The following is a 24,232-nucleotide window of genomic DNA, read 5'->3' as shown; positions in this document are numbered from 1 at the left end:
GAAATGTATTTAGCGACGATTTATACGTTCATAAACATTCTAACTATTAATTATAGTCTTAGATTTGTGAGAAAAATATAGATATTTCATAAGAACCACATTAGATATAAGTAAAGTAACACCTTTTCACATGCTTTTCTTAATGTATTTGTATGTTCGTTTATTTGTATTGGTGGACGAATGCTATAACGAAACGCAAATAAGATATGAAATAAGAAAGATGTTTTATTAGGATATATCAACAAAAGAGGGACGTAAGGATTTTTTTTTGTAAGTTTCATTTTTACTGAAGCTTCGAATAACAATATTGTTTACGCTTTTTGATAACATTATAATACAAATGGAAAAAAACTGATTACAAATAGCAGAAAATAGACGCTGTGATACTTACGTTTAGATAAAGATAAATAAATTATTTAGTAAATTTTTTGCAGCGTTCCACAATCTCTTACAATATCTTGCTCATATCATTGTTTGCTAATTTGTGCCTATGCAACAATTTATTGGAAAGTTGTCCCCCCGCCCCCTTTCTGAATTTATGGCCCGTTATAATTATTCATAGAAAAGTTTCAAATTATTATTATTGTTATTTTAATATATTTTTTCCTACGCGTTAATACACTGCTACGTTCAGTTTTAGGGAATAAGTTATTAAAAATTGCTTAATATGGTGACGTATACATGTTGAGTCATTGTTTGAAAAATAATTTCATTCAGATAACCTTTTACATTGCATGTAAAGTAAGGAAATAATTTTTATTGACGAATTTATTTGCGCTGTGACTCATCCAAATATCAATGTAGAGAAAAGTTGTGAGATATGGGAAATCTACCAAAATATGAATACAATAACATTTAAAGAAACGTCAAGTTCCATTATTTCATGTAGGCTTAAATCCTGACGGTAATGCACATAAAATACTTTCCTCACTTGCCTTCCGCTGCTTATGTTATAATAATACTCTGCAACTGATACTTAATCACGTGATTCATATGTGCTGTGCGTCAATATCATATATATTACAGACTTTCTTTCAGTATGTACAATTATTTAACAAGAACGTATAGAAATGTTTTCAAATCCGTATGTTAACGAAAAATGCTAATGGTATTTTAACCCATCTAGGGTTAAAAACGCACACTAATATATGTATGTGTGTGTGTGTTTATTTTTTTACTTACTTATTTATCTATAAAGCCTGAAAATTTGTTTTGCGTTCATCATTGTTCATATTTTGAGAAGTGTGGTTACCTTAAAAAGACCTAATTTTATAATGAAGCAACACTTTTAAGTAGCTATAACTATGTCGACTGTCGAGAAAGAAAAATAGCATTTTTAACAATTCCAAACATTGATTTCGATCAATGCAAATGCAGAGAAAAATTGAAAACAGAAATCTTAGCATATAAAGTAATCTTTGCTAAAGGCACATAAGATTATTTCGTTTACGTGTTCTACATATTTCTAAGGTGACACAATGTCATGAGATCAATTTCTTTCAGTTTTTATTACTGACGAGTTACATCAGTAATATAATTTTATTCGAAATGAATAAAATGAATTGTTTATTGTAATAATAATCACGAGTAAAATAAATGGAAAATTGTAACCAAAAATTATAATATCGATCTCGATATTTTAAGTTTTGATATTTTAATGTTTTCGGCTCTAAAATTTCTGCATGTTATGGTTGCAAATTGATATACATATATTTTAATATTCTAATTAACAGAATGATCGTAATGTACAGGGAATGAAATACGTAGGGTAAAAATAAGAGTACTTCACTGACACTAACTTTTCTCGATGGTGTATTTTTTTGTTAACATCTGATAAAACATTATAATAGCTTGCTGCGTCATTTGACACAAATATGTTGACTCCAGTAACATTAAAATATAAGCTGCTAGTGGTGAATTTTTAATTCATCAAAATACATACGGAAATACATTAAACTTCTATCAACTGATCTTCTTGGTAATTCACTAAATATGCATTAATTGAGAAGATGAGACGATCATTTCAAAGAAACAAAAATTACACGTTTAACTGTGTCGATTGATGCATCAAAAATACCTTCATTTGATGCATTTCGAGTTCTGTGCAGTGGTGCCAACTTATATGGTCCCCCAGGGTCCGAGCCCACCCAATAATATGCCGTGTTATCAATATTCTTATTACATATTTATTATCGATATTCATGGTTGGTTGCTTATTGAAATCAGTAAATAACAGGTTAAAAAAATTAATAAGGTTGCATTTGTTGGTATGCATTAATATCATGATACATGTAAGAGAGGATTTACGAGATTCTTATAACTCAAGTGTTAAAGCCCACCCAACCTTTTTCAAAAGTTGGCACCCCAGGTAAATGCAATGTAAATACATCAGTCAAAATAAAAATATAACTTATTTTATAATATTGTAATATTAGTATGGATTCACTATAAAATCATGTAAATCCTTTCTTTATTGGGAGTATATCAGAAAATGAAGTGTATTTTTGTTTTATGTACATAATTTGAACGGATAAACTGTGAACTTTGTCATAGTTGTGTTGAAGCACGTTATATTTTGACATTTTATGATGAATTTTTGAAACAATACTCTGATATTGTTATCGCTGTTTATTTGTGAGTCTCTCTTCATCATCATATCATCACCCATTCTTATCCTCGTGACAAGGCAAAAGTGGGGAAAAAGCGAATTAAAAATCAATCAATCTTTTGAATTGAAACTGAAATCGTGAAAGTGGTCACACAACAACATATAATTAAATTTATATAATTTTTTCAGGGTTTCCAACTCGACTATTAACTTTTTCCTGAAGCATAATTTTATTCTATGTTTATTCTATTCTGTGTTTCAGAATAATTTGCAACACAAGAAACGCACTCTTGCGACAAAATTAACGAAACAAGTTATTGTAATGATTTTCTAGATAAAAGACACTAAGATATCTATTTGCACTCTGCATTATTATTATTTTAGTTTCTGATTACCTTTATAATGCATGAGCTCATAAATGCATCGTTTTAATCCATTAAGTTTAATTTAAAAAATTTCTTTAGTTACAAGAAACTGAATGTGAATTACAAGTGCTAAATAATAATATAGTGGTGCCATCTGTTGACAATTTTTAAGATTTAAAAATGCACATTATAAATTATCACCGTTTCACTACTTTCGTAGTATTTCCATTAACTTTAACTCATTCATTATCCACAATTCCATCGCCACTGCATACAGAGCTCTGATTAAACATGTAATTTTGGTATCTTTGAAATGTTTTCTTAATTTATGCATTTTTAGTGGATCACGCGGAATAGCAGGTGATAAAGGTTCCCCTTGATGAACTTTTATGTATTTGACTGCACCAAAAGTACATTATTTGCAGTGTTTCTTTTAAAAGGTCAACAAAAATGCATTACTGAAGTCTGAATCTGATTCACAGAAAACTACATCGCAAATATACTTGTATCTTCATTCAATCTTAATGTGACATAATATATTGCACGTCAACAATCTTTGCAGGAAACCTATCAAATATTTGTATTTCAATTCTTAATTCAATTTGTAGACTTTGAACATGAATTTGGATTTCATAATACAGTGCCTGTTGATTCATCCTATGGTTGATATCTTTATTTACGGAAAGTCGTGAAGTCAAATTCAAAATCTTGGCTATTTGTCGAGATGTGATCAGCACCACGTTCCGGCCGAGGGTTGCCCCAAGTTACCCATTTTCTAGAGTGCAAGGACTTCGTTGAAAAAATTCACACCTGGAAACACCTCCCCGTGAATCGAACCCAGGTCTCTCGCATGGCAGTCAGACTCCTGACCGATTAGAACACCGTGGCAATACATGAGATAATACCGTATGCACAAGCACATTAACAATGATTGCAAATAGCAAATGTAAAGTTTGAGCCGCAAGATTGACACAAACAACATTTGATACAGTGGCGGCGATTCGGATATAAGGGGGCTCCTTGCCCCTCCCTCCAGTTTTGGAACCCCGCCAGTAATTGGACATAAAAAAATATATGTTTTGATCTTTTATCAGGAATTTTGGGGGGCATTGCCCCTCATAATCGACTCCTATGATTGTAAAAAGTGTTCGGAAAGCTACTTTTTAAAAGTAACTATGTAGTTACTGATACTTGAGAAGTAACTGACAGTTAGTTTCACAATTACTTTTTCTAGATTCTTTCTTGCAAACAAATTACTCATAGTCGATGATACTTAATTGTTTTAAAATAAATATATATGAAGACTTACATATATTAGCCTCTAGTCTTAATATATTTACTGTAGATTTACACTATTAGCTATAAAAATCACACAGGAACATGGGCGTCAGGAGGGGGGGGGAGGTCGAACGGGTCGATGGACCCCCCCTGGAAATTGACATTGTTCATTTAAAGATACAAGAAAGCCGATAATTTGTTACTCTTATTGTTAAGAATAGAAATAAAGTTCATTTAGTTAGTATTCGCACAGAATAATATAAGTAAAAATGCATTGGATGGAAAACATTGAGTGGAATATACAGGAATAAGGTTATATTCTACCATTTCATCCAAAGAACAAATGGTTCCACAGGTTTCACATTTACAGTTGCAGGGGTGAGAGGTCACACAACAAACTTTATGAAAAAAAATTCCCCCTAACATATAAAGCCTTTTCTTGAACGAGACATGCAAAAGTTAATATCAAAATGCATTTCAGATACTAAATGCATAAAATTCAAAATAAATAATGGAAAACAGTTGTGCTGGTATTCACTCGTTTGGTGAATCGAGTCTCCCCATTTATATAATAATATTAATAATAATTAATAATAATTATTATTATTTTGAATGAAAATTATTTTGTTAGCTTATAATATTTATTATTGTATAATAACATTTATAACCGTAGTAATAATACTTATTATTTTTCTACTTATTCAACTTTTATCATTTGCCCAACCCCCTTCCCCCGCAAAAATTTCTGGCGACGCCCATGCATAGGATCCAAAACGTGTCAGTTGACACATATAGCCTATATTGACTCCAATTAACGCATTAACGTTAATAAACTGAAAATGATGCGCTTTTTAGTGTGTCAAAATACACTTAGAGATGTATAAAAGGGTATTTTTATCTGATATTCGGTGTGATGCATTAAAATACATCAATTTGGAAGACCATACCAGATAATTTCAAAGATAACAAAATTACACATTCATAGATGTCAGTTGATGCATTAAAATTGAAATTTTATGATCTTTGAAATGATCTTGTCTGATCTTCCTAAATAATGCATTTTAATGCATCACATCATCTGATAAAAATACCCCTTTAAACATTTCCATGTGTATTTTGACACACTAAAAAGTGCATCATTTGCAGTTTATGCACGTTATTGTCTTATTGGAATCAATATGTCAATTGACACTTTTTTTTAGTTCTGTGCAGTCTAAATCCTGGAACAAAGAGTCAGCGTTGCTCGAACGATTTTAATTCGAGAATTGTTCGTTTGGCAGGCACGGTACTTGGTAGAGTCGAATTACTGTCGGAACATCTCCATCGGACTACGCGAGTCTGTCTAGCGAGCCTACTGCGCGTGTAGAGCCTGAGCAGGGGGCTTAGCGATAGGTTCTGGGTTGAGATGACGCCAGCGGCTCGCTTCGTTGATTGGCTGCTTCGATAGGTGCGACTCGTTCCGAAGCTTCAAATGTATAACAGCCAAAGATGTTATGGAAATAATCTCCCTCTATATTGCGGCATCTGCTTCTTTCTCTTCCATTCCAAATTGAACAAGATCAACTTCTTCAACAATGGCATCTTTCTAGCTTGGCTACCACATTCCAAATGAATGCAACAATACACTGAAATTACGAATTGCAATAAAGTGTTGGATGATCTACATTTAGCATGCGACGATGCCTAACTTTCTTGCCTGAGTCGATTGCATGAAATAGCCTTTCACTTTAGCATCCAGAGAAAACACATACTTGGAAGCTCTTCACCCACTTTATAAAGTTTAATGTTAATAGTTTAAGTGTTGTAAGGTAACCGTAAAAGTAACTCTTGATAAAGTTACTTTAATTGGCAAAAAGTAACTCTGTTACAGTTAGAATTCCTCAAAGAGTAACTGTTACTTGTAACTAGTTACTTGCAAAACTGATTGTAAATGTCTTCTAATTAAAATAAAACTATTGCGTTTTCCAGGGTTTTTTTACCAATCTTACTTCCTTATAAGATTTTGCTGTTTGAACTCTGGACTATCTTGATTCAGTTCTCTTCCTCGTGCATTGACTTCAATAACCTCATCTGCGAGATTTTCCTCATTGATATTAGAAGCTATTGTCTCTATACTTAATTTCCCATAATTTATGAAAACGTGAGACTGATGTCTGTAACATGTTAGAGTGTTAGCAAGAAAAACATAATATAGAATGCTCAAAGCTTTTAGTATTTTTACCTTATGCAGTACGTAATTAATATCTTATTTGTCTTAATCGTGAGACTTTATGCACTTTTCATCTGCGTGCCATGTTGCACGTCTATATTTGAAAGAACTCAATGTACGAGGGTTATCCAGAAAGTAAGTTTGCAAATATTGCCGCCGGAGCGCTGCGGTCGCGATGTGCGCATGCGTGAAGAGTTTCTTGATTCTTTGGCAAGGCACGGACGTAATTTGCAGGCATTTGAACAACGTTTACACAACGTGCTACTACCTCAAACTCTCTACAAATACATAAACAGTTTTGTATAGTCAAGGACTATGCTAGAAAATTGATTACGAATCATTTTTAAACGTTTAATTTACTTTGGCACAAATGCCAGCAATATCACAGCCACTATCTAATATGGAAGCGTGCAAAGATACTCATATGTCCCGATTAGTAAACCTGATATATTTTTTTTTTATCCAACAGTTGGCATAATTCAACGTGTTACCTTGAAATGGTCATGAATAACTCCTGTATTTTTACGATACTAAACAAAATTATAATAAAATTCTTGAACGACTTTCTCCATATCGTTTGTCTTATAGAAAACTTATTTTGGTAATATAAGTGAGGGTGCAACTTTTTACACACTTTCATACATTATTGATATTTTCGTGACTCATGACACATTTTAGGTCCTTTGTGAATTATTTCCCGTATAACCGTTTTTTTAAAAAAAGATTAATGGTAATTTGCATTGCTCACCAGGATAACTTATATTTTATATAATGATAGGGAATTATTATTAAAATTCAATATCATTCATAAAGAAAGATTATTGTTGATGTATGAAACATAAACTAACACAATTCTTGTTTATTATAGCTATGTGTACGCATGTATGGGATGTCCTTATGCATGTAATTTTGTTTAAATAGGTAACCCTCTTGCGATATAATAAAAACGGTGTGGTATGAATGAAAATAATAATTTTAGAATAATAAGTATAATGTACATTCAGCGTGAAACGTTAAGCTGAGAAATTCCGATCTTTGTATTAACTAATAAATGTGGCACACGTTATTAAATAAAATAAAATTTAAATTAATTCATTTCAACGGAATATTTTACATAGATAATAATTGAAATTACTTTCAGAACAGTAAAAATAATTAAAACTAAAGATATTTGCACAAATAAAGGTAGATGTTTGTGTGCTGTAGCTTTAGTTAAAAAGATTTCTAAATTTCCTTTTTTTTTAACAAAAGAAAAAGAAAGGAAAATCATTAAATTAAATATGCCATTATACAATTTTTCTAAAACCATATCCTACGTTTATTTTCAGCACACAAGCACTACCTTTATGAGGCTTTGAGATCAACAAGTACGTAAGTTAATCATTCTATAAATTTTATGATAATATTAAATGTCCTTGTGTGTATATATTTTTTAAAAAAGAACGCGATACTGTCTAAATTTTTGTGCTAAAGTGAAAAATTAATTGTGTTTTCATGGAAATATTAACCATATAATATGAAATGTATATATTTAGCTACGTAGTTTCTGTTTGAAAACAAAAACTCAAACTCTGTTTGAAAACAGATGCATTTTTCATTACGATTAATCTGTTTTGTTTTCAGCAATTAATATTAGCTTTTCTACGTCTATACTTATAACGATCATGTTTATAGTGAACGACAGCAGCCAATCATTATACAATCCTACACTAAATACACGGTTTAAATTGACAGTCAAAAGTAACTAACTCAATATATTCACGTTATTAATGGCAGACTGTAAGATTTGCTTTGCAAAACAAACTTCTTTGACATTCTCACAATGTAGGATATTCAACTTGATGTCATCACGCAGTCTGCTCTGACAAATAAATTCACGTATGTTAAGGAAAGTGTGTAAGTCTTCTTACAGCGAGATAATTTGCTACAAACGTTTCACGGATCATGTAGGGTTTCGGAAAAGATGAAAATTGAATCACTTGCAACACTTCGGCAAAGACTACATACGCACAATGCTTACCCGGTATGTTCTCAACGCAGGATTTGATCTGTTCGCCAGAAATATGATGCAATGAATTGTGGGGGAAGTTGTTCGCTGAAATATCATTCATTCAATAAATCGAACTGATAATTTTCTTCCCATTGTAGCATTACACATGTACTTGTGAAAGTTAGATGCGCAGACAAAGCATATAAACCGTTTTAAGTTTTAAAAACTGCCAGTTTTCACACAATCAACGCTGAAATAAATGGGGACTCTTTTCTTACGCAGCAACACTACGGAGGTAATGATAGCGGAAGGATACAGACAATGCTCGTGAAAGAACTTAGAAAATGCTGGTTGATTGCTTCTGACTATTCCATTTAATCAAAAGTTATTAATTTGTATTCAGCATTGACGAACTGAGTGCAGTACATAAACTTGTATTTACTTGCTAACCATGTAACACAAAATGCTATGATAGTTTTACGTACCTTAGGAAACAGAACAAACCGTGACAATTGCCAGTCTTTCCTGAAAACGTATAGAGGTAACTCTGTAGACATGTAATCAAGGGATAAAGGATACATTTCTCGGTGAGGATGAGATCACGCTTGAAACTGTTTGATCCAGTTCCAATAGCCTATTTTAGCGCAACTTTGAGCAACATTGATTTACCACGCAGAGAAAAATAGTTTAGTTGTAATAAGCAGAATAGTTTCTCGTATCCAACCGATGTTCAAATAAGTCCAAACAATTTAGTCAAATTTATTAAAATGGTATCCAATGTTTTGTTTTCTCTTACCATAAAGCTTAACCAAAAGTAATACGTTAATTGTTAATTCGAAAAAATAAGTTTTTTTCTGCATAGCAATTACAATAGCAAATGTATGTTTCGATTAGTTTTTTTTAGTTATTTTATTTTAGTTTTAGCCTTGTCGCTTTATACTGTCACGGTTGGCTAATCGCGACAGTGATGAGAGATGATGATTAGATTAAATTGATGAAGGGGCACTCAAACCAGGACTCGAACCCTGATATAGTATATTTGAGGGTATTAAAAACCTTGTCGAACCCCCGAAATTTATTTTTAGGGCAACACTGAATTCAAAGATCGAGCACAATAGACACACTTTAACCATTGTATGCTTTTTCAAACTTCAGTGTAAAAGAAAGTTGTACTTTTCAAGGCCGAGGAACTGTAATTCTGGTTTCCAATCTATTCCCCAGCCAAACGACGATGAATCGGGAGGGGGGGGGGGGTTGCAAGGGGCGGGGAGAGAGAAGTAAAAGTATATGGTTATGTAGCGTGTCATTATGATGTCGCAAAAATTGATTTATGTCGTCGGAACAAGCCGTAAAGACTCGAAATGAAGGAAGTAATTACGCTCTCTAATTGACTCAAATGAGAACGCATCGATCCAAGAAATAAGATGGGACGTTAGATAGCGTTTCCTTGGTTTAGTTAGCGTGTGTGCATTTATCGCGTTTATGTTTCGCAAAAATCACTCTTTTTCATACGGAATTCGCATTTTCAAAACACACAGCATTAAAATTATGCTTATTCTTGTTACTGGAATATTAGATGGGGAGTTCAAGAGAAGTGAAATTTCAATAGTTACAATTTGATTATTGCTAATTATTTATTATTAATAAACAGTTTTAAATTATAACCAATAAAATTTCTCTCTAAGAAATTTGGATGTAAATTGCAACGTCCCCCGGTTATACACCAGTCGTCAGTAAGGTCCGCTACTCCTTTAGTCGGGAACATGACAATCTTTGCAAATCATCAGCGCTTGCTGGGTAGAAAAGAAACACAACACAGTATTCTAAGTTAATAAAATATTTTATAATCACTTATATTTCCTATCGTATGTGGACTTACAAGCAAGGTACAGATTTGCTTACGTTTCTGCCTGAAGAGGAACAATTCTATAGCATATTAAATCACATCACAAGCACTAAATACACTTGCATAGAATTAACGTTGGACAAGACAAATGTAAATACACGAACGTTTCTGTACTTAATTATTATTGTCGAGTATAGCTAGAATGAAACGAGAATAATTACCAATTACACTATTCGGGCATTCCATTAACCGTTACCGCGTTTCTGTTGATTTCTCACCTTCACCTGTTTTCTGACTGAGTCTGTCGTCAGATGAAAAACATTCAGGTGGGTTCACTTCCTCTGCTGAGATGAGAAAGTGACGTCAACACAAACAGATTATGACGTATTTCTAAACATATATACAAGTTCCAAATACAACTGTATCAATCTAACTCTAGTTGTCTGTGACAAATTGCACATTATTTGAAGTAAACATTTTATAAAACTTAACTTCTTACAAATATAAAACCTTAAACTCTCAGGTTCGTTACAAAATATTAGATTGATATTGATTTTACATACGCAACTTCTACCGAATTTGAATTGTGCGAGAAAAGGTTCTGGTACTGCAGCGGAACCCATTAGAATTTATGGGTTCTCTTGACATTTAACAACTCTGAGTCCAAGTCCAAGCAGCAAATCTAGCCTCATGTGATTCAGCCTTAAGTAAATAAATAAATAACCAAGTAGAAATCCACGTGGTGTGTCTGCAGAACACGCATTGTAAAGGAACTTTGGCTTAGATGAAATTTTCAAGGGTTCATAAAAAATTTCGAAGAAGACCAACAGTCTCGGACCTCGACTTTACAAAAGTCCGTCTCGTTCTCGGTCGGTCCGTCTCGGATATCCAGACGAGACTGGCAAGGACGTGTCCAGAGGGTGGGTTCAAGGGGTTCGGACCCTCACCCACCAAATTCCTTTCTTCTTTTTGAAAATGATATGGTAGATTCATCTTTCCGATGAAACACTTGATGTGGCACGTATAGAAAATTTTCTGTGTGTGCACGGATTGTGAATTCTGACAATAACATCCACTAAAATTTTTTTTTTCACACTGGGTAGTGATATTTCTGACTTCAATGAGAAACTGCTTTGGTATGTGTTGTTTTTTAGAAATTATACACGTAGAGGTGAAATACTGATAATAAATATATTGAATTATGTACCAGACAGTAAACATAAACTATTGTGAATGTGTATAATTCGATTTCTAGAAAAAAAATATGATTCACTTCATGTTTTTGTTAAATGTCTTCAACCTTGTCAGTTGTCCGAGTTAACCATCCCAAGCAAGTGATCTTTCGCAGTTGGAAAAGAGGACTTTCTTAATTGTACTCTTCATCTGTGAAAATGTTTACAGTCTTACTGTACAGTTGTCAAAGTATGTATTTAGAGCCCTCATCACAATTTAGTTTCTGCTCTTTCTTACCCAAGTGACGTCACAGAACAGCTGTGACTGTCAGAGACAGATGAAGGTTTCTGCAAAACATCTACGATGTTATAATATCTTTGTATGTAGATATTCAACTGTTTTGCTGATTTGGCTGTCAAGCATGAAGTTTGTCAAGGAGCGACATTTTGAGTTAAGGATTAAATTGTTGTTTTATATGAAATCGAACACGCATAAGTTGTAATTTCAGCCAAATATTTCAAACTACTTCTGAAAAGTGTCAACAGACATTAAATTCTGAAATTACAATTCCAAGAATAACAAAACACACAAGAAACGAGAAAACTATACTCGTGGACGTGCCATTGGCCTTGAGGGATGGGACACCTCTGGGTGGACCCCCCTCAAATTTTATTTCTAAGTACGCCTCTGGGTATCTGTACCAACCTTACAATTACACCATAACGACAACGTTAAATCAATACCGCAAAATGGTCGTGAATTTCCACCACGTCATAACCATATTTATGACTTTGTTCCTGGCGAACAGAAAATAACAATTCTCGACTGAATACAATTATTGCCGGACTCAACAGAAAGCAGCCTTTCTGAAAGTCTCTATAACAGCAGCCTCCTTCCGCCATTTTCTTAATTACCCTTAAATTAGAAATTAACCGTGGCGTTGCTGGCTGTTGGCTTGTCTTTGTTTACATCATATTGCGAGGAAAGTGAGTGTGAAAATTGAAAGCTTTCTCTCGGTTTTCGCTGTTTCTCCTTCCCCTAAATATATTGCGCTGGTGGCGAGTGGGGAGGGATGGGGGGGGCCTCTGCTCCAGTTGTTTATTGATCGAGGCCCAATCTGTTGCCGGTGTACAGCCCCTCTACCAATCCACCGTTGGGTTTTCATCCCTCTCCTCTATCAACCCCTTTCGTTCCCTCATTCGTGTCATTCCGCAAAATCTGGGATCTGGAATTAGACGGGGGAAAAGGAGCTGGGGAAAAAACCGGAAGTGTTGCCAAATGCGGATTATTTTTACCAGATTTATGAAATTGATTTGTATAAGTCATGTGTAGGTTTAGTCCCTACAAACCTATATTTTTTGTCCTTTTTTGTAATGTACTAGATACATTTCAAGTCTCTGATGCAACATATCTTGGTTTCGCCAGCAAAAGTTCCTGGTTTCCATAAAAATAATGAGCTTTTTTCTTAATATAAATTTCATATCAATTCGACCCCCGCCCCTCTGGCTACGCACATGCAAACTACTAGTGTTTCGGATTAATGGAGGATGTCTGGGAGATCCCCCCACTCTCACCCCCCTTCCCCGAGACAAGGTATCTTTGACAAATAATTTATCCTCTTATCGTCTTTCTCCCTCTTTCATTTGTTCTCTTGCATTCTCTCTGAATTCTTTCTGTGTATCTTTCTCCATACTTCTGCCTATCTCTCTTTCTCTCTCTCTCTTCACCTTTCTTATGCGTCATGTCCCTCACGCAGATGGTCTCTCTCATATTCTGTCTTTCTCATTCTCTTCTCCCTTTCTTCGCTTCTCTTCCTGTGTTTTTGTCACTATATTACTTTATCTCTATCTCACCACACTCTCTCTCTATCTCACCACACACTCTCTCAATCCCACCACACACACTCTCTCTCTCTCTCTCTCTCTCTCTCTCTCTCTCTCTCTCTCTCTCTCTCTCTCTCTCTCTCTCTCTTTCTCAATCTCACCACTCTCTCTCTCTCTCTCTCTATCTCACCACTCTCTGTCTATCTCACTCATTCACCCACTCTCTCTCACTCACTTCCATTGCCACTCTTTCAGTAGCGTTTTTCCTATGTTCCTCTTCAATTCTCTCCCTCTATTCTCTCTCTATTTCTATCTATCTATCTTTGATTGATTCTTGTCCTGTATCTGTCTGTGCTTCGCTTTCATTCTCTCTCACACACACTTTCATTGCTTCTCTTTCTTATCTTCATCTTTCTCTCTCCCTTTCATCTTCTTCTTCAGGCCCTACAACTTCATGTATTGAAAGTTTTGGCCTTCTCAACAACATCTCTCCACTTTTTCCTATCCTGGATGCTCTTCGTCCAATTCTTTACTTTCATGTCTTTCAAATCTTTAATTATTTCATCTTCCCATCGTTTCTTTGGCCTGCCTACGGCTCGTGTACCGAGTGGTTTCCAATTATACAAGGTAGAATCAAAAAGTAAGGTAACAAGTTTTTTTTTCCACAGAAACATGTCGTGGTTGCCTAAACTGTGACAGGGTATACATGACACTGCACACTAACATTCCACATAGGCACCATATTTGTCTAAGCACGTGTTCCAGCGGGTGACCAATGCATCAATGCCACGAGTGAAGAAATCAGTGTCAAGGCTGTCCAACGAGGTTTTCACTGCATCCTGTGCCTCTTGCACTGTGTTGAAGCGTCGTCCTCGAAGATGCTTCTTCATTGGTCCGAACAGATGGAAATCGCTGGGCAAGATCAGGGCTGTACGCGGGGTGTTCCAAAACCTCCCAGTGGAAACGTGTGACATGGTCACGGGTGAGCTGCGCTGTGTGAGGTCGAGCGTTGTCGTGTAACAACAATACACCCTCCCTGAGTACTCCAGGTCGTTTCCGACGTATGGCCTCTCTCAATCTGTCCAATGTCTGGCAGTAGGTCACAGCATTGACAGTGGTACCACGTGGAAGGAATTCCAGGTGAATCACTCCAAGGTGGTCCCAAAAGATCGTGGCCATTGTTTTCCTTGCACATGTTACTGTTTTAAACTTTTTGGATGGGGGCGATGATGGATGTTTCCACATCATGGAGGAACGTTTGGATTCCGGTGTCCACAATGGCACAGGTGTCTCATCACCCGTAATGATGCGATACGGAAATGACGACCATTCTTGTTGATAACGGATCAGGTGGTTCAGACTCATGCCCATTCGTCTGCCTTTGTCATAATCAGTGAGATTTCTTGGTACCCAATGTGCACACACTTTGCGGTAGCCAAGCGTGTTATGCACAATACTGTGCACAGAACCATACGAAATGTTCAGTGCATCTGCAATGTGTGACAGTGTGATTCGCCTATCCTCCCTAATCATTCCCTCCACCTGACAAATGTTCTGGTCGGTAGCTGAAGTTGACGGTCTGCCACTTCGCTGATCATCATTAATGTCAGTCCTACCATTTTCAAACTCCTTACACCAACACGACACTTGTTTCCTGGTTAACACGTTGTTTTCATACACCTCCACAAGTTCCCGATGGATCTCGGCTGGTTTCTTCCCCTTCGCATGCAAAAACCTGATCACACTTCGCACTTCCACATTTGACCATGTTTCCAGTAACCCTGCCATCTTCGAACTGCGATTCTCTGCAACTGTGTCACCGTGCTGCTCTCTAGCGGTCACCAGGGATACTATCCATCAATACCTACAACACACAAAAAAAACAGTTACTAGCATATCGTTGTACATTTTCAGGGCACTTGTTACCTTACTTTTTTATTCTACCTTGTACATATATCTCTCTTACTAATCTTTCATCAGACATTCTAATTACGTGCCCAAATCATCTTAGTCTTTCTGATTTTATGAAATTTACGTTGTTTTTATTCCTGATTAATTTGTTGAGTTCTTCGTTAGTTCGTATTCTCCAATTACCATCAGGTTCTTTCAGAGGTCCTTTCTTATTCTGTCTAGTTCAATTTCTCTCTATTCTCACTTTCATAGTCATAGCCCACGTTCTCTTATGTTAATAGGCTAAAACTACTGTGACATGTGGAATGGATGCGGAGGAAGAGCCTCACACATACACATTCACCCTTGTGAGGTGCCTCTACGCCCCCTCCCGCAAGTACTCATTTTATTGGTGGACCCCGGAGCTGATGCAGGGAAATACCTTGGGAAAATCCCATCTGAAATCGTACCAGGATTTCCCACACGGCAGTCCGACACCCAACTGAATGAACCAGCGCTGCTCTGTACTTTTTTTAAAAAAATAACAGACTACTTTACAAAATATAGTGTTTTTTTGCGAAGAAAATTCCTTGTAGCAAAAGAAGAATATGTTTTGTTGAGCTAAATAAACTATACTTGACAACAGTTTCAAAAAATACATATATTTTGTAAAGTACTCAGTTATTTTTAGGGTGCTGATTCGTCATATGCTAACCAGACTTCTGCCGTGGTATTTGAAGGGGGACGAGGAGGAATTCCCCTTTCTGGTTTCTGTATACCCCCACTCCAGGGGGAAATATATATATATAATTACATATTTTTTTATGGTGGTATGCAACGGTACGCCGCAGCGGCACTTTTTTTTTAGGTGAGAATAAAACGAAAAAAATTTATTTGAAAGGAACAAATATGTATTTGTGTGTAAGTACAAGAATGCACGTTCAATGAACATAGTCAGAATATTATGAGTAGTTGTTATTGTAAACACAATTTTGTTTTAAGCTCACTTTATGCACATTAAGGCTCATCGGGACTGAGCTGGAACCTTTGTCCTCAGTTATGTAGTAACTGGAATTTTCTCCACTGGAAATTTTTGAAATATCACACTGGTTGACGTATATTAATGCTGGTATATTTGATTGTCTGTGCATGTCTTCATTTCGGCCCACAAAAATTCCACGACTCTTATTTTTTAATATTCTTGACGTTCCGTTATCATTTTCACCAACGCAGTCGATGAAAGCAAGACAGAATTGTCCCGTCATGCTTCGCGAGTTCATTGGCATGGCAATCTACCGAATTGCCTTCGAGTGAGTGAGAGAGAGCGAGTGGGTGCACTGCCCCCCCCTCCCTCCCTTTCCAATGTATTTGTTTGCCCTACAATCCCACGACGCACGTGTGCGTTTTGCACAGCGTGCGTCCGTCCGCGTGCCAACGAAAGGGGGGCGGGGGTAGATACAGAATGCGGTTTAAGGACTGACGCTCTCTTTTTGGGGTGAGGTGGGGCGGCATCCCTTTCGATGGGCGACGCCAAACAGACCCAAGTTCATATCACACAACATTATCTGGCCGATCACAAGCTGCAATATGGCCGAATAGGAGTCGTAAAGCCATGAGGATAGGCTGCGCGCCTGTCGCTTGATTAAGCAACGGGGTCCATCCGTGTGAGTATAGCAACTTCAGCACACGTCATCAATTCCTACAACCACCACCCCATACTCTTCCAGCGAGGCAGGGTTGCCAGGAGTATGCAGGAACCGTTGAACTCGTGGACATGAAGCAAATACGTAAATTCAGATATTATGACGGGCAAGTGATCGGATTCAGCTCATAATTATCCTTGTATATGGCTACAATATCCGGATAACGGATACTAGGGTTTCAAATTATCCGATATCAGTTTCGGATTCAACGGATAAACCGGATATGTGGCTAAATCGGATTTCCGGATAATACAAATACCCAAATAATACGAACAGGAGAGATTAGATGAAAGATTTGTTGAAAATCCGTACATTGAAGTATGAAAACGTCGAATAGAAGAATATGTGGATAGCTCGTAAAACGGATAAATGATAAAACTGTCAAGATATGGGGATATCAGGACATTTCGGATAATACGGATAATTCGGATATCCGTGTATCAGAATATCTCATATCCGGATATTGAAATCCGCACAGGAAATTATCCGATATCTCTCTCTCAGTTCAGTAGCGACACCGCAAATATGTTAGAAATGGTTGATAGAGGGGGCGGGGGAGCGGAGGGAGTCGACGGTTTAGAGGTTCTAAAGATAATGTTATTGAGGTTAAGTCTAATTTAGTCCCAGACAGGTTTTGATTGGTTAAATTAGGTTATTTTTACCTCGCTTTTCTGCCACTTCTTGCCTGATCGCGACGATGAGGATGCGTGAACTTGTGAGACTGATGATCCCGGGACCCCTGGCGTCGAAGCGCACTGTACTAACCACACTTCAACCGAGGTCGGTTACTCGATACAGGGCACGTGCCTCCGCCTTGGATCGAACCCGGGAACCCTTGATTACATGGCGAGAGCGTTACCACTGCTCCCATCGTGAAGACACTGGTCGACATTTCGAGAAAAAAGTTCGGATGCTTTGAAATCAATGGGTGTTTCTGGCAGTATTTTCAAAGCTGATCACGGAAATAACATCCATTTGTTCCCATCACGTCAGAATTTTTCACAATTTCACAATCAAAATTCTCATATTCGCCATTACATTGCATTTATTACATAACGGAACAAAAGATAAATTCCGGTTGTTTCAAAATCATTAAGTGATTCTGAAAGTATTTTCAATGCTGATCACGGAAATGGCGTCAATTTCTACCCATCACGTCAGGAATTTTCTCTAGGTCAGGATTTTTCTCCAACTAGGTTCAATCAACCCACCATGTTATAACATTGAGTTTTGGACATCTTGTGAAGGAAATTTCCATGAGGAATTTCGAAAATAAAACAACGTAATCAAAGTTCATACAATTGAAGACTAAAATTGGTAAACGCTGTAAGTGCCACAATAATTCAAACACAGTTTTCCACGTTAAACTGTGAAATGTGCCATGCTTTATAATGTGATAAACGTGAAATGTGGCTGGTAGCCCTCTAAGTAGTTCAAAGGACGTGTAAAGAGGTCACTATTCTTACGGGCTGATGTGCGGAACGATGCGATTTCTCAACACTTTCGCTTTTGGCACTTACAACGTTTACCACTTTTAGTCCTCAATTTTCATGTTAATGTGTCATGTGAAGGTGGAAGGTGGATTAAATGCATATAATTTTATATGCATTTATGGTTCAAAATTGGCAAAACTTGTACAAAATCAATATTTAACCACCATGAAAACAGCACCATCTATTGAGGAAATAATGGAACAACACATTTTATTGTGAAATGACGTGATGGGGAAAGAATTATGCCATCTGCGTGATCAGCATTCAAAATACTACCAGAATCACATATTGGTTTGCAAACAACCGAAATTACCATTAAATAAATTTACTTTGTTGCGCTGTGTAATAAATGTTATGTAAGGGCTAATATGAGAATTTTGATTGTGAAATTGTGAACAATCCTGACGTGATGGGGAAAAAAAATAGATATTTCCGTGATCAGCATTCAAAATACTTGCAGAATAGCTTATTGATTAGGAAATAACCTGTTGCGTTATGTAATAAATGTACTGTAATTGCGAATATCATAATATCGATTGTAAAATTGTGAAAAATTCTGACCTGATGGGAAAAAATTTATTTCATTTTTGGAATCGGCATGCTGAAATTATTCAGACACAACAGTCATCTGCGAGACATCGAAACCCATGTCGACCAGTGTAATGTTTACCGATTCCTAAAAAGTATCGATATAAAATTTACCGATCATACCGACCCGATAAAGTTGAATGTTCTTTGAGGGTCATGAATGCTTCAGTAACCTTTTTAATTAGGCATGTGATTGCAATGAATTTTCCTTCGAAAAGAGCACTGCGTAAGCGTTTACACAAGAATTATACGCTTATATCCATCAAAATAACAACAAAATGAAGACATTTCGCACTAAAATATACACTGTTAATAGACAGATCGGAACGGTAAAAATAGTAATTTTACCGATGAGCCGATAACGAAAAGGTACATTCAGAAAACTTAATGCTTAATGCATCATATGGATTGATGCACCAGTATGCTTCGATTAATGCACTAAAGTGTGTTTTGTAGCTTCTTCAAAGAATCAGATTCACATATGATGCATTTTGGTTCATTTTTGTATGTCGTGAAAGAAACACCAAAGTGCATCATTTGATTCAAGTGAGGATTCCTTTCAGTCGAGATGCACTTCAATGCAACAGTTGATGTTCCTTGATGCACCTTAATGCATCTTTTTGGATGATGCATTCTGGTGCATCAAAACGCATTCAAGGTGCACCAACTGATGCATTTTGGTGTTTCTTTCACGACATACAAAAATGCACCAAAATGCATCAAATGTGAATCTGATTCTTTGAAGAAGCTACAAAACACACTTTAGTGCATCAATCGATGCATTCTGCTGCATGAATAAATATGATGCATTTAGTTTTCTGTGTGTAGTACTGATTATTGTTGCAGCCCAACTATCGGATTAAAAATTATAGATACTCAAGTTTGGACTCCAATTAAAAGTTAACGGGTTGACCTACATAAGAACGAGTTACATCAAAATTTAGCTTATTCAATTCTGCGCTGAGCTGTGGTAACCAACATTTTTTTCGCGAATGATTTCGATTTTTTTATCGTCGTGAAAACAATAAAGTGACTATTTTTAGTTTCCCAATCGGCCGCTGTCTTTAAAGTTCTATAAATTAAAAACTTGTGGTCCGATCGTGATGAAATGTAAATACAGTGCAATTAGAAAGGTTTAAAATACAATTGTTAATTTTCAGATTTTTTTGGTCTGGTTTTCAAGCTCTTTGCGGCCGTTTTTGAACCCACTGTCATTGTCACATTACATTGCGAAACTGATTTTATACAGATTTTTTATTTAACGTGTGTGTTGAACGTGGCAACAGCGCACGTGTATAATAGGTATGTGTGTGTGTGTGTGAGAGAGAGAGACGTCGCCAGTCGTACGGATCTCTGACTACCATGCGGACACAGCTGGTTCGATTCCTTCGTTTGGTCATTTCAGGTGGTGTGGGAATATGTCCCGATGTACTTTCCACACCTACCCTCTAATCTTGTGGCTGTTGAGTAAGAGTGGGGTTGGAGCGTGGTGTTCATCACATCACCTCCAAATAAAATGGTCGAGACTATATGAGTGTGTGGGACCCCTACTTCCACATACCCATATGCCTTCACGGCAGGGGACAAGTGTACCTTCACACACACACACACAAACATTGATATATTGATTGATTTTACTTCGCTTTCTGCCACATTTGGACAATCGCGAAGATGATGCTTGGACTGCCTTTTTTTCAGACTAACGAGGCTCTGGCGTCAGGACTCATGGCTGGAGAATGTGAAATGCTTTGAATGGTTTATGGAGATTTTGTTGTTCATGAACTTTTTCAGTTGATTTTAGCTCTCGGAAATGTGTTCTTGTGAAGTAAAGTACGTGTTACCATAGCGTGTTACTTTACCGTGTAGCAGAACATCCCGAAGGCGTCGCGCAAGTGAATATAGCACCCAAAACGACTTTCCACAACAGCAGCTATAATTTTACGTAGTTGGGTTTCGTACTGATAGCTATTTTCTGCGTGTTCTTTCGCTATTTTAGTGTACATACAAACAGTTTCTACTTACAAAAGCGGCGAAAATACTCTGAAATTGTAGGTTTTAACTTACGTTGGCCATTCTTTGGGATCAAATATCTCCGTTATTTGTGCTTTCCTAAAGCTGGAACCACTTTTCCATTACGTAAAACATTGAAATCTGTCGATTAGAAGAAAATTGGATTTAATTCTCGAGGGGGTACAGTGGGTAAACTGCCCCTAATCGTCTATGGAACTTGTGTCGTCATATTTGTGAATGTTCTTTCATCTACTCCGTCTTATCACGATTCATCATCATCTTCGCGATTATCCAAAAGTGGCGGAAAGCGAAGTAAAATAAATAAAAAGATGTGAAACAAATACACATGGACACAACACAAGCTTCAATGGCCGTGGATTCACACGCCAAAGCATCTTTACCATACATACATACACTCACACGTGATAAAAGTGGGAAAAAATAAAATATAGACAAGAATAGTGTTCAGGAGCAGCAGTGAAATACAAACTATGGAAATTAAAAAAGTAAAAGGAGAAATCAATACTTGAAATATAAAATATTAAGATCGTAATCCTGGTGGCAGCTTTGAAAGTGTTTGTTTGCAAGTAGAGAAAAGCATGTTAGTGTTATCGGACCAAGCAAGTCGTGGATATCAGCGCACTGACCTGGCAACATTGGGCGTCGCACTTTTTCGCTCCCCAATCTGCTTCACCGAGCGCCCGACCGCAGCGTCACGTGCGTGATGGACACGATGATGATGGCCAACATCATTGAGGGCGCATGTGTGCGTGGCGGTGTCATCATGGTTCCCATCATTAGAACAATTCGGGACGTTTGAGCCGGGACATTACAAGCACGTGCAAACCTTGCAAAAATAAAAAAAATTCCCTCGCTCTCAACCGGATGGAATTGTTCGACAGCGCAAGGTGAAATCTTTTCGGCGGCCATGTTTTCATTGTGGGGGTAATCGCGTGGTCGTAGGTTCGAGTACGATCACCAGTAGTGTTATATGTATATTGCGTCCAGGCGATATCAACTAGACTATATATCGTCACGATATTTTAGCGATATATATCGTGTGAGCTATATATGGGCACGATATTTTGGCGATATAGCCTATACCGTGTAAGCGATATATCGTCACGATATTTTAGCGATATATATTATGTAAGCCATATATCGTCACGATATTTTGGCGATATGGCCTATATCGTATAAGCGATATATCGTCACGATATTTTAGCGATATATATTGTGTAAGCCATATAGGCTATCGTCACGATATTTTAGCGATATGTATCGTGTTGTCGATATATCGGCACGATATTTTAGCGATATGTATCGTGTTGACGATATATCGTCACGATATTTTACCGATATATATCGTGTAAGCGATATATCGTTACGATATTTTGGCGATATATATCGTGTTGGCGTTATATCGTCGATATTTTAACGATATATATCGTGTAAGAGATATATCGTCACGATATTTTGGCGATATATATCGTGTTGGCGATATATCATCACGATATTTTGGCGATGTATATCGTGTAAGAGATATAGCCTATCGTCACGATATTTTAGCGATATAATTGTGTAAGCGATATATATCACGATATTTTAGCGATATGTATCGTGTTGTCGATATATTGGCACGATATTTTAGCGATATATATCGTGTAAACTGTATATCGTCACGATATTTTAGCGATATATATCGTGAAAGCGATATACCGTTACGATATTTTGGCGTTATATCGTTACGATATTTTGGCGATATATAATATATCGTGTTGGCGATATATCGTCGATATTTTTGCGATATATATCGCGTTGACGATATATCGTCATGATATTTTGGCGATATATATCGTTTTGGCGTTATGTCGTTGATATTTTAGCGATATATATCGTGTAAGAGATATATATTTTGGCGATATATCGTCACGATATTTGGTGATATATATTGTGGAGACGATATATCGCCGATATCACGATATGGAAAAAAACATCGTATCGTATCGTGTGACGATATTTTCTTGACGATATATCGCGATATCAAATTTCCATCTTAGCAGTTTTCATGTGTCTCAGAATGTGAAAGGAGATACCAATGATTTTTGTTTTGCCATTTCATTGCATTACTCATCTCTTTCCATCCATTTTTTTCCTTTCTCTTCTCTCTCTTCTTCATTCTTTTCCTCGCTTTACTCATCTTTTCTACCTTTTGTTTCCCCTCTTTCTCCTCTATTTCTCTCACTCACTCCTTTTCTTTGACTTCAAACTTCTTTCTCTCCTTCTCTCATTCATTGTTTCCCTTTCTAATCCATTTTCCTTTCGCTGTTCTTTCTCTTCCTCTCCTATGTTCTCCTTGCTTACCTCTCTTTCGTTCCACGTCTGTATTTGTTGGTTCCTTTCACATTCTTTTCTTTCCCTTAGCTCTCTTTTTAATCAATTTCTATTATTCTACCTTTCTCTTTTTATGGGGCCTCCCCGATGGCGCAGTGGTAGCGTCGTTGCCTTGAAATCAAGGTATCCCGAGTGGAAGCACATAGTGGTTCGGATTCCACTTTACACTGTAGGTCTATTCCCGATTAGCCTTACTGTGCACAAAGTGGACTTAAAACACCAAACCAAACTCTTGTCTCCTTCCTCATTTTTTTGTTTCCACCCTCAACTTCTTTCATCTTCGTTTAATGCCCATCCTTCTCTTTTGATTTGTATTTCTCTCCCTATTTATTTCTATTTTTTCCTTCTCTCTCACCCTCTTTCAGATCCTCTTTCCGTCTTCATTTATGTATCAATTCGTTGAGTAAACCTTCGCTTTAACATTGACAGGGAGTTAAATTTGATTGTTGTAAGAGAACTTACACAATTCGAAGTTTATTGTTCTCGAAATTGTCTCCAATTCTGCTCGTTTTTCCACGATAGAGGAAAGACACATTACGGGGGGGGGGGGGTTAGAAAGAGAAAGAAAAGGACCCATAACACGCTCAGTTATTGGTGCGCCCTGTACAAAATGGTATGTGCTAATGTGGCAGTACAGATAAGAGTCGTGACTGATAGTCCACTGCAACGCCGTCAGTGGTAGCAGATCCAGGCAACATCTGGACAAGGTTATTAACTGGGGAAAATCAAACAACACTCTGACATTAATTACTACAGGCAATCTGTCCCGTGAGGGCGCGCGTTTCGGCCCTTGGCGGCGACGGTGGAGGGGGGAAAGGGGGGGATAGGTCTCCCAACTTGTCAACCCGAGAGTCTTCATTAC

The 24,232-nt window shown here is 36.8% G+C and overlaps 1 protein-coding gene across 1 annotated transcript in view; it reads left to right on the top strand.

The window, feature by feature from the left end:
- LOC146004452 (homeobox protein Nkx-6.2-like) overlaps positions 1–24,232 on the top strand; it is a 91,622-nt gene that overhangs the window by 2,964 nt on the left and 64,426 nt on the right. The window contains exon 2 of the mRNA XM_083143306.1: positions 16,857–16,896. Within this exon, the coding sequence (XP_082999432.1) occupies positions 16,857–16,896 (40 nt within the window). The remainder of the gene's footprint in view (positions 1–16,856; positions 16,897–24,232) is intronic.

Source organism: Lepisma saccharinum, chromosome 21 (assembly GCF_977018435.1).
Source record: "Lepisma saccharinum chromosome 21, izLepSacc3.1, whole genome shotgun sequence".
Lineage (NCBI taxonomy): Eukaryota > Metazoa > Arthropoda > Insecta > Zygentoma > Lepismatidae > Lepisma > Lepisma saccharinum.
The sequence above is the reverse complement of the archived record's forward strand: the minus strand, read 5'-3'. Positions and strand labels throughout refer to the sequence as shown.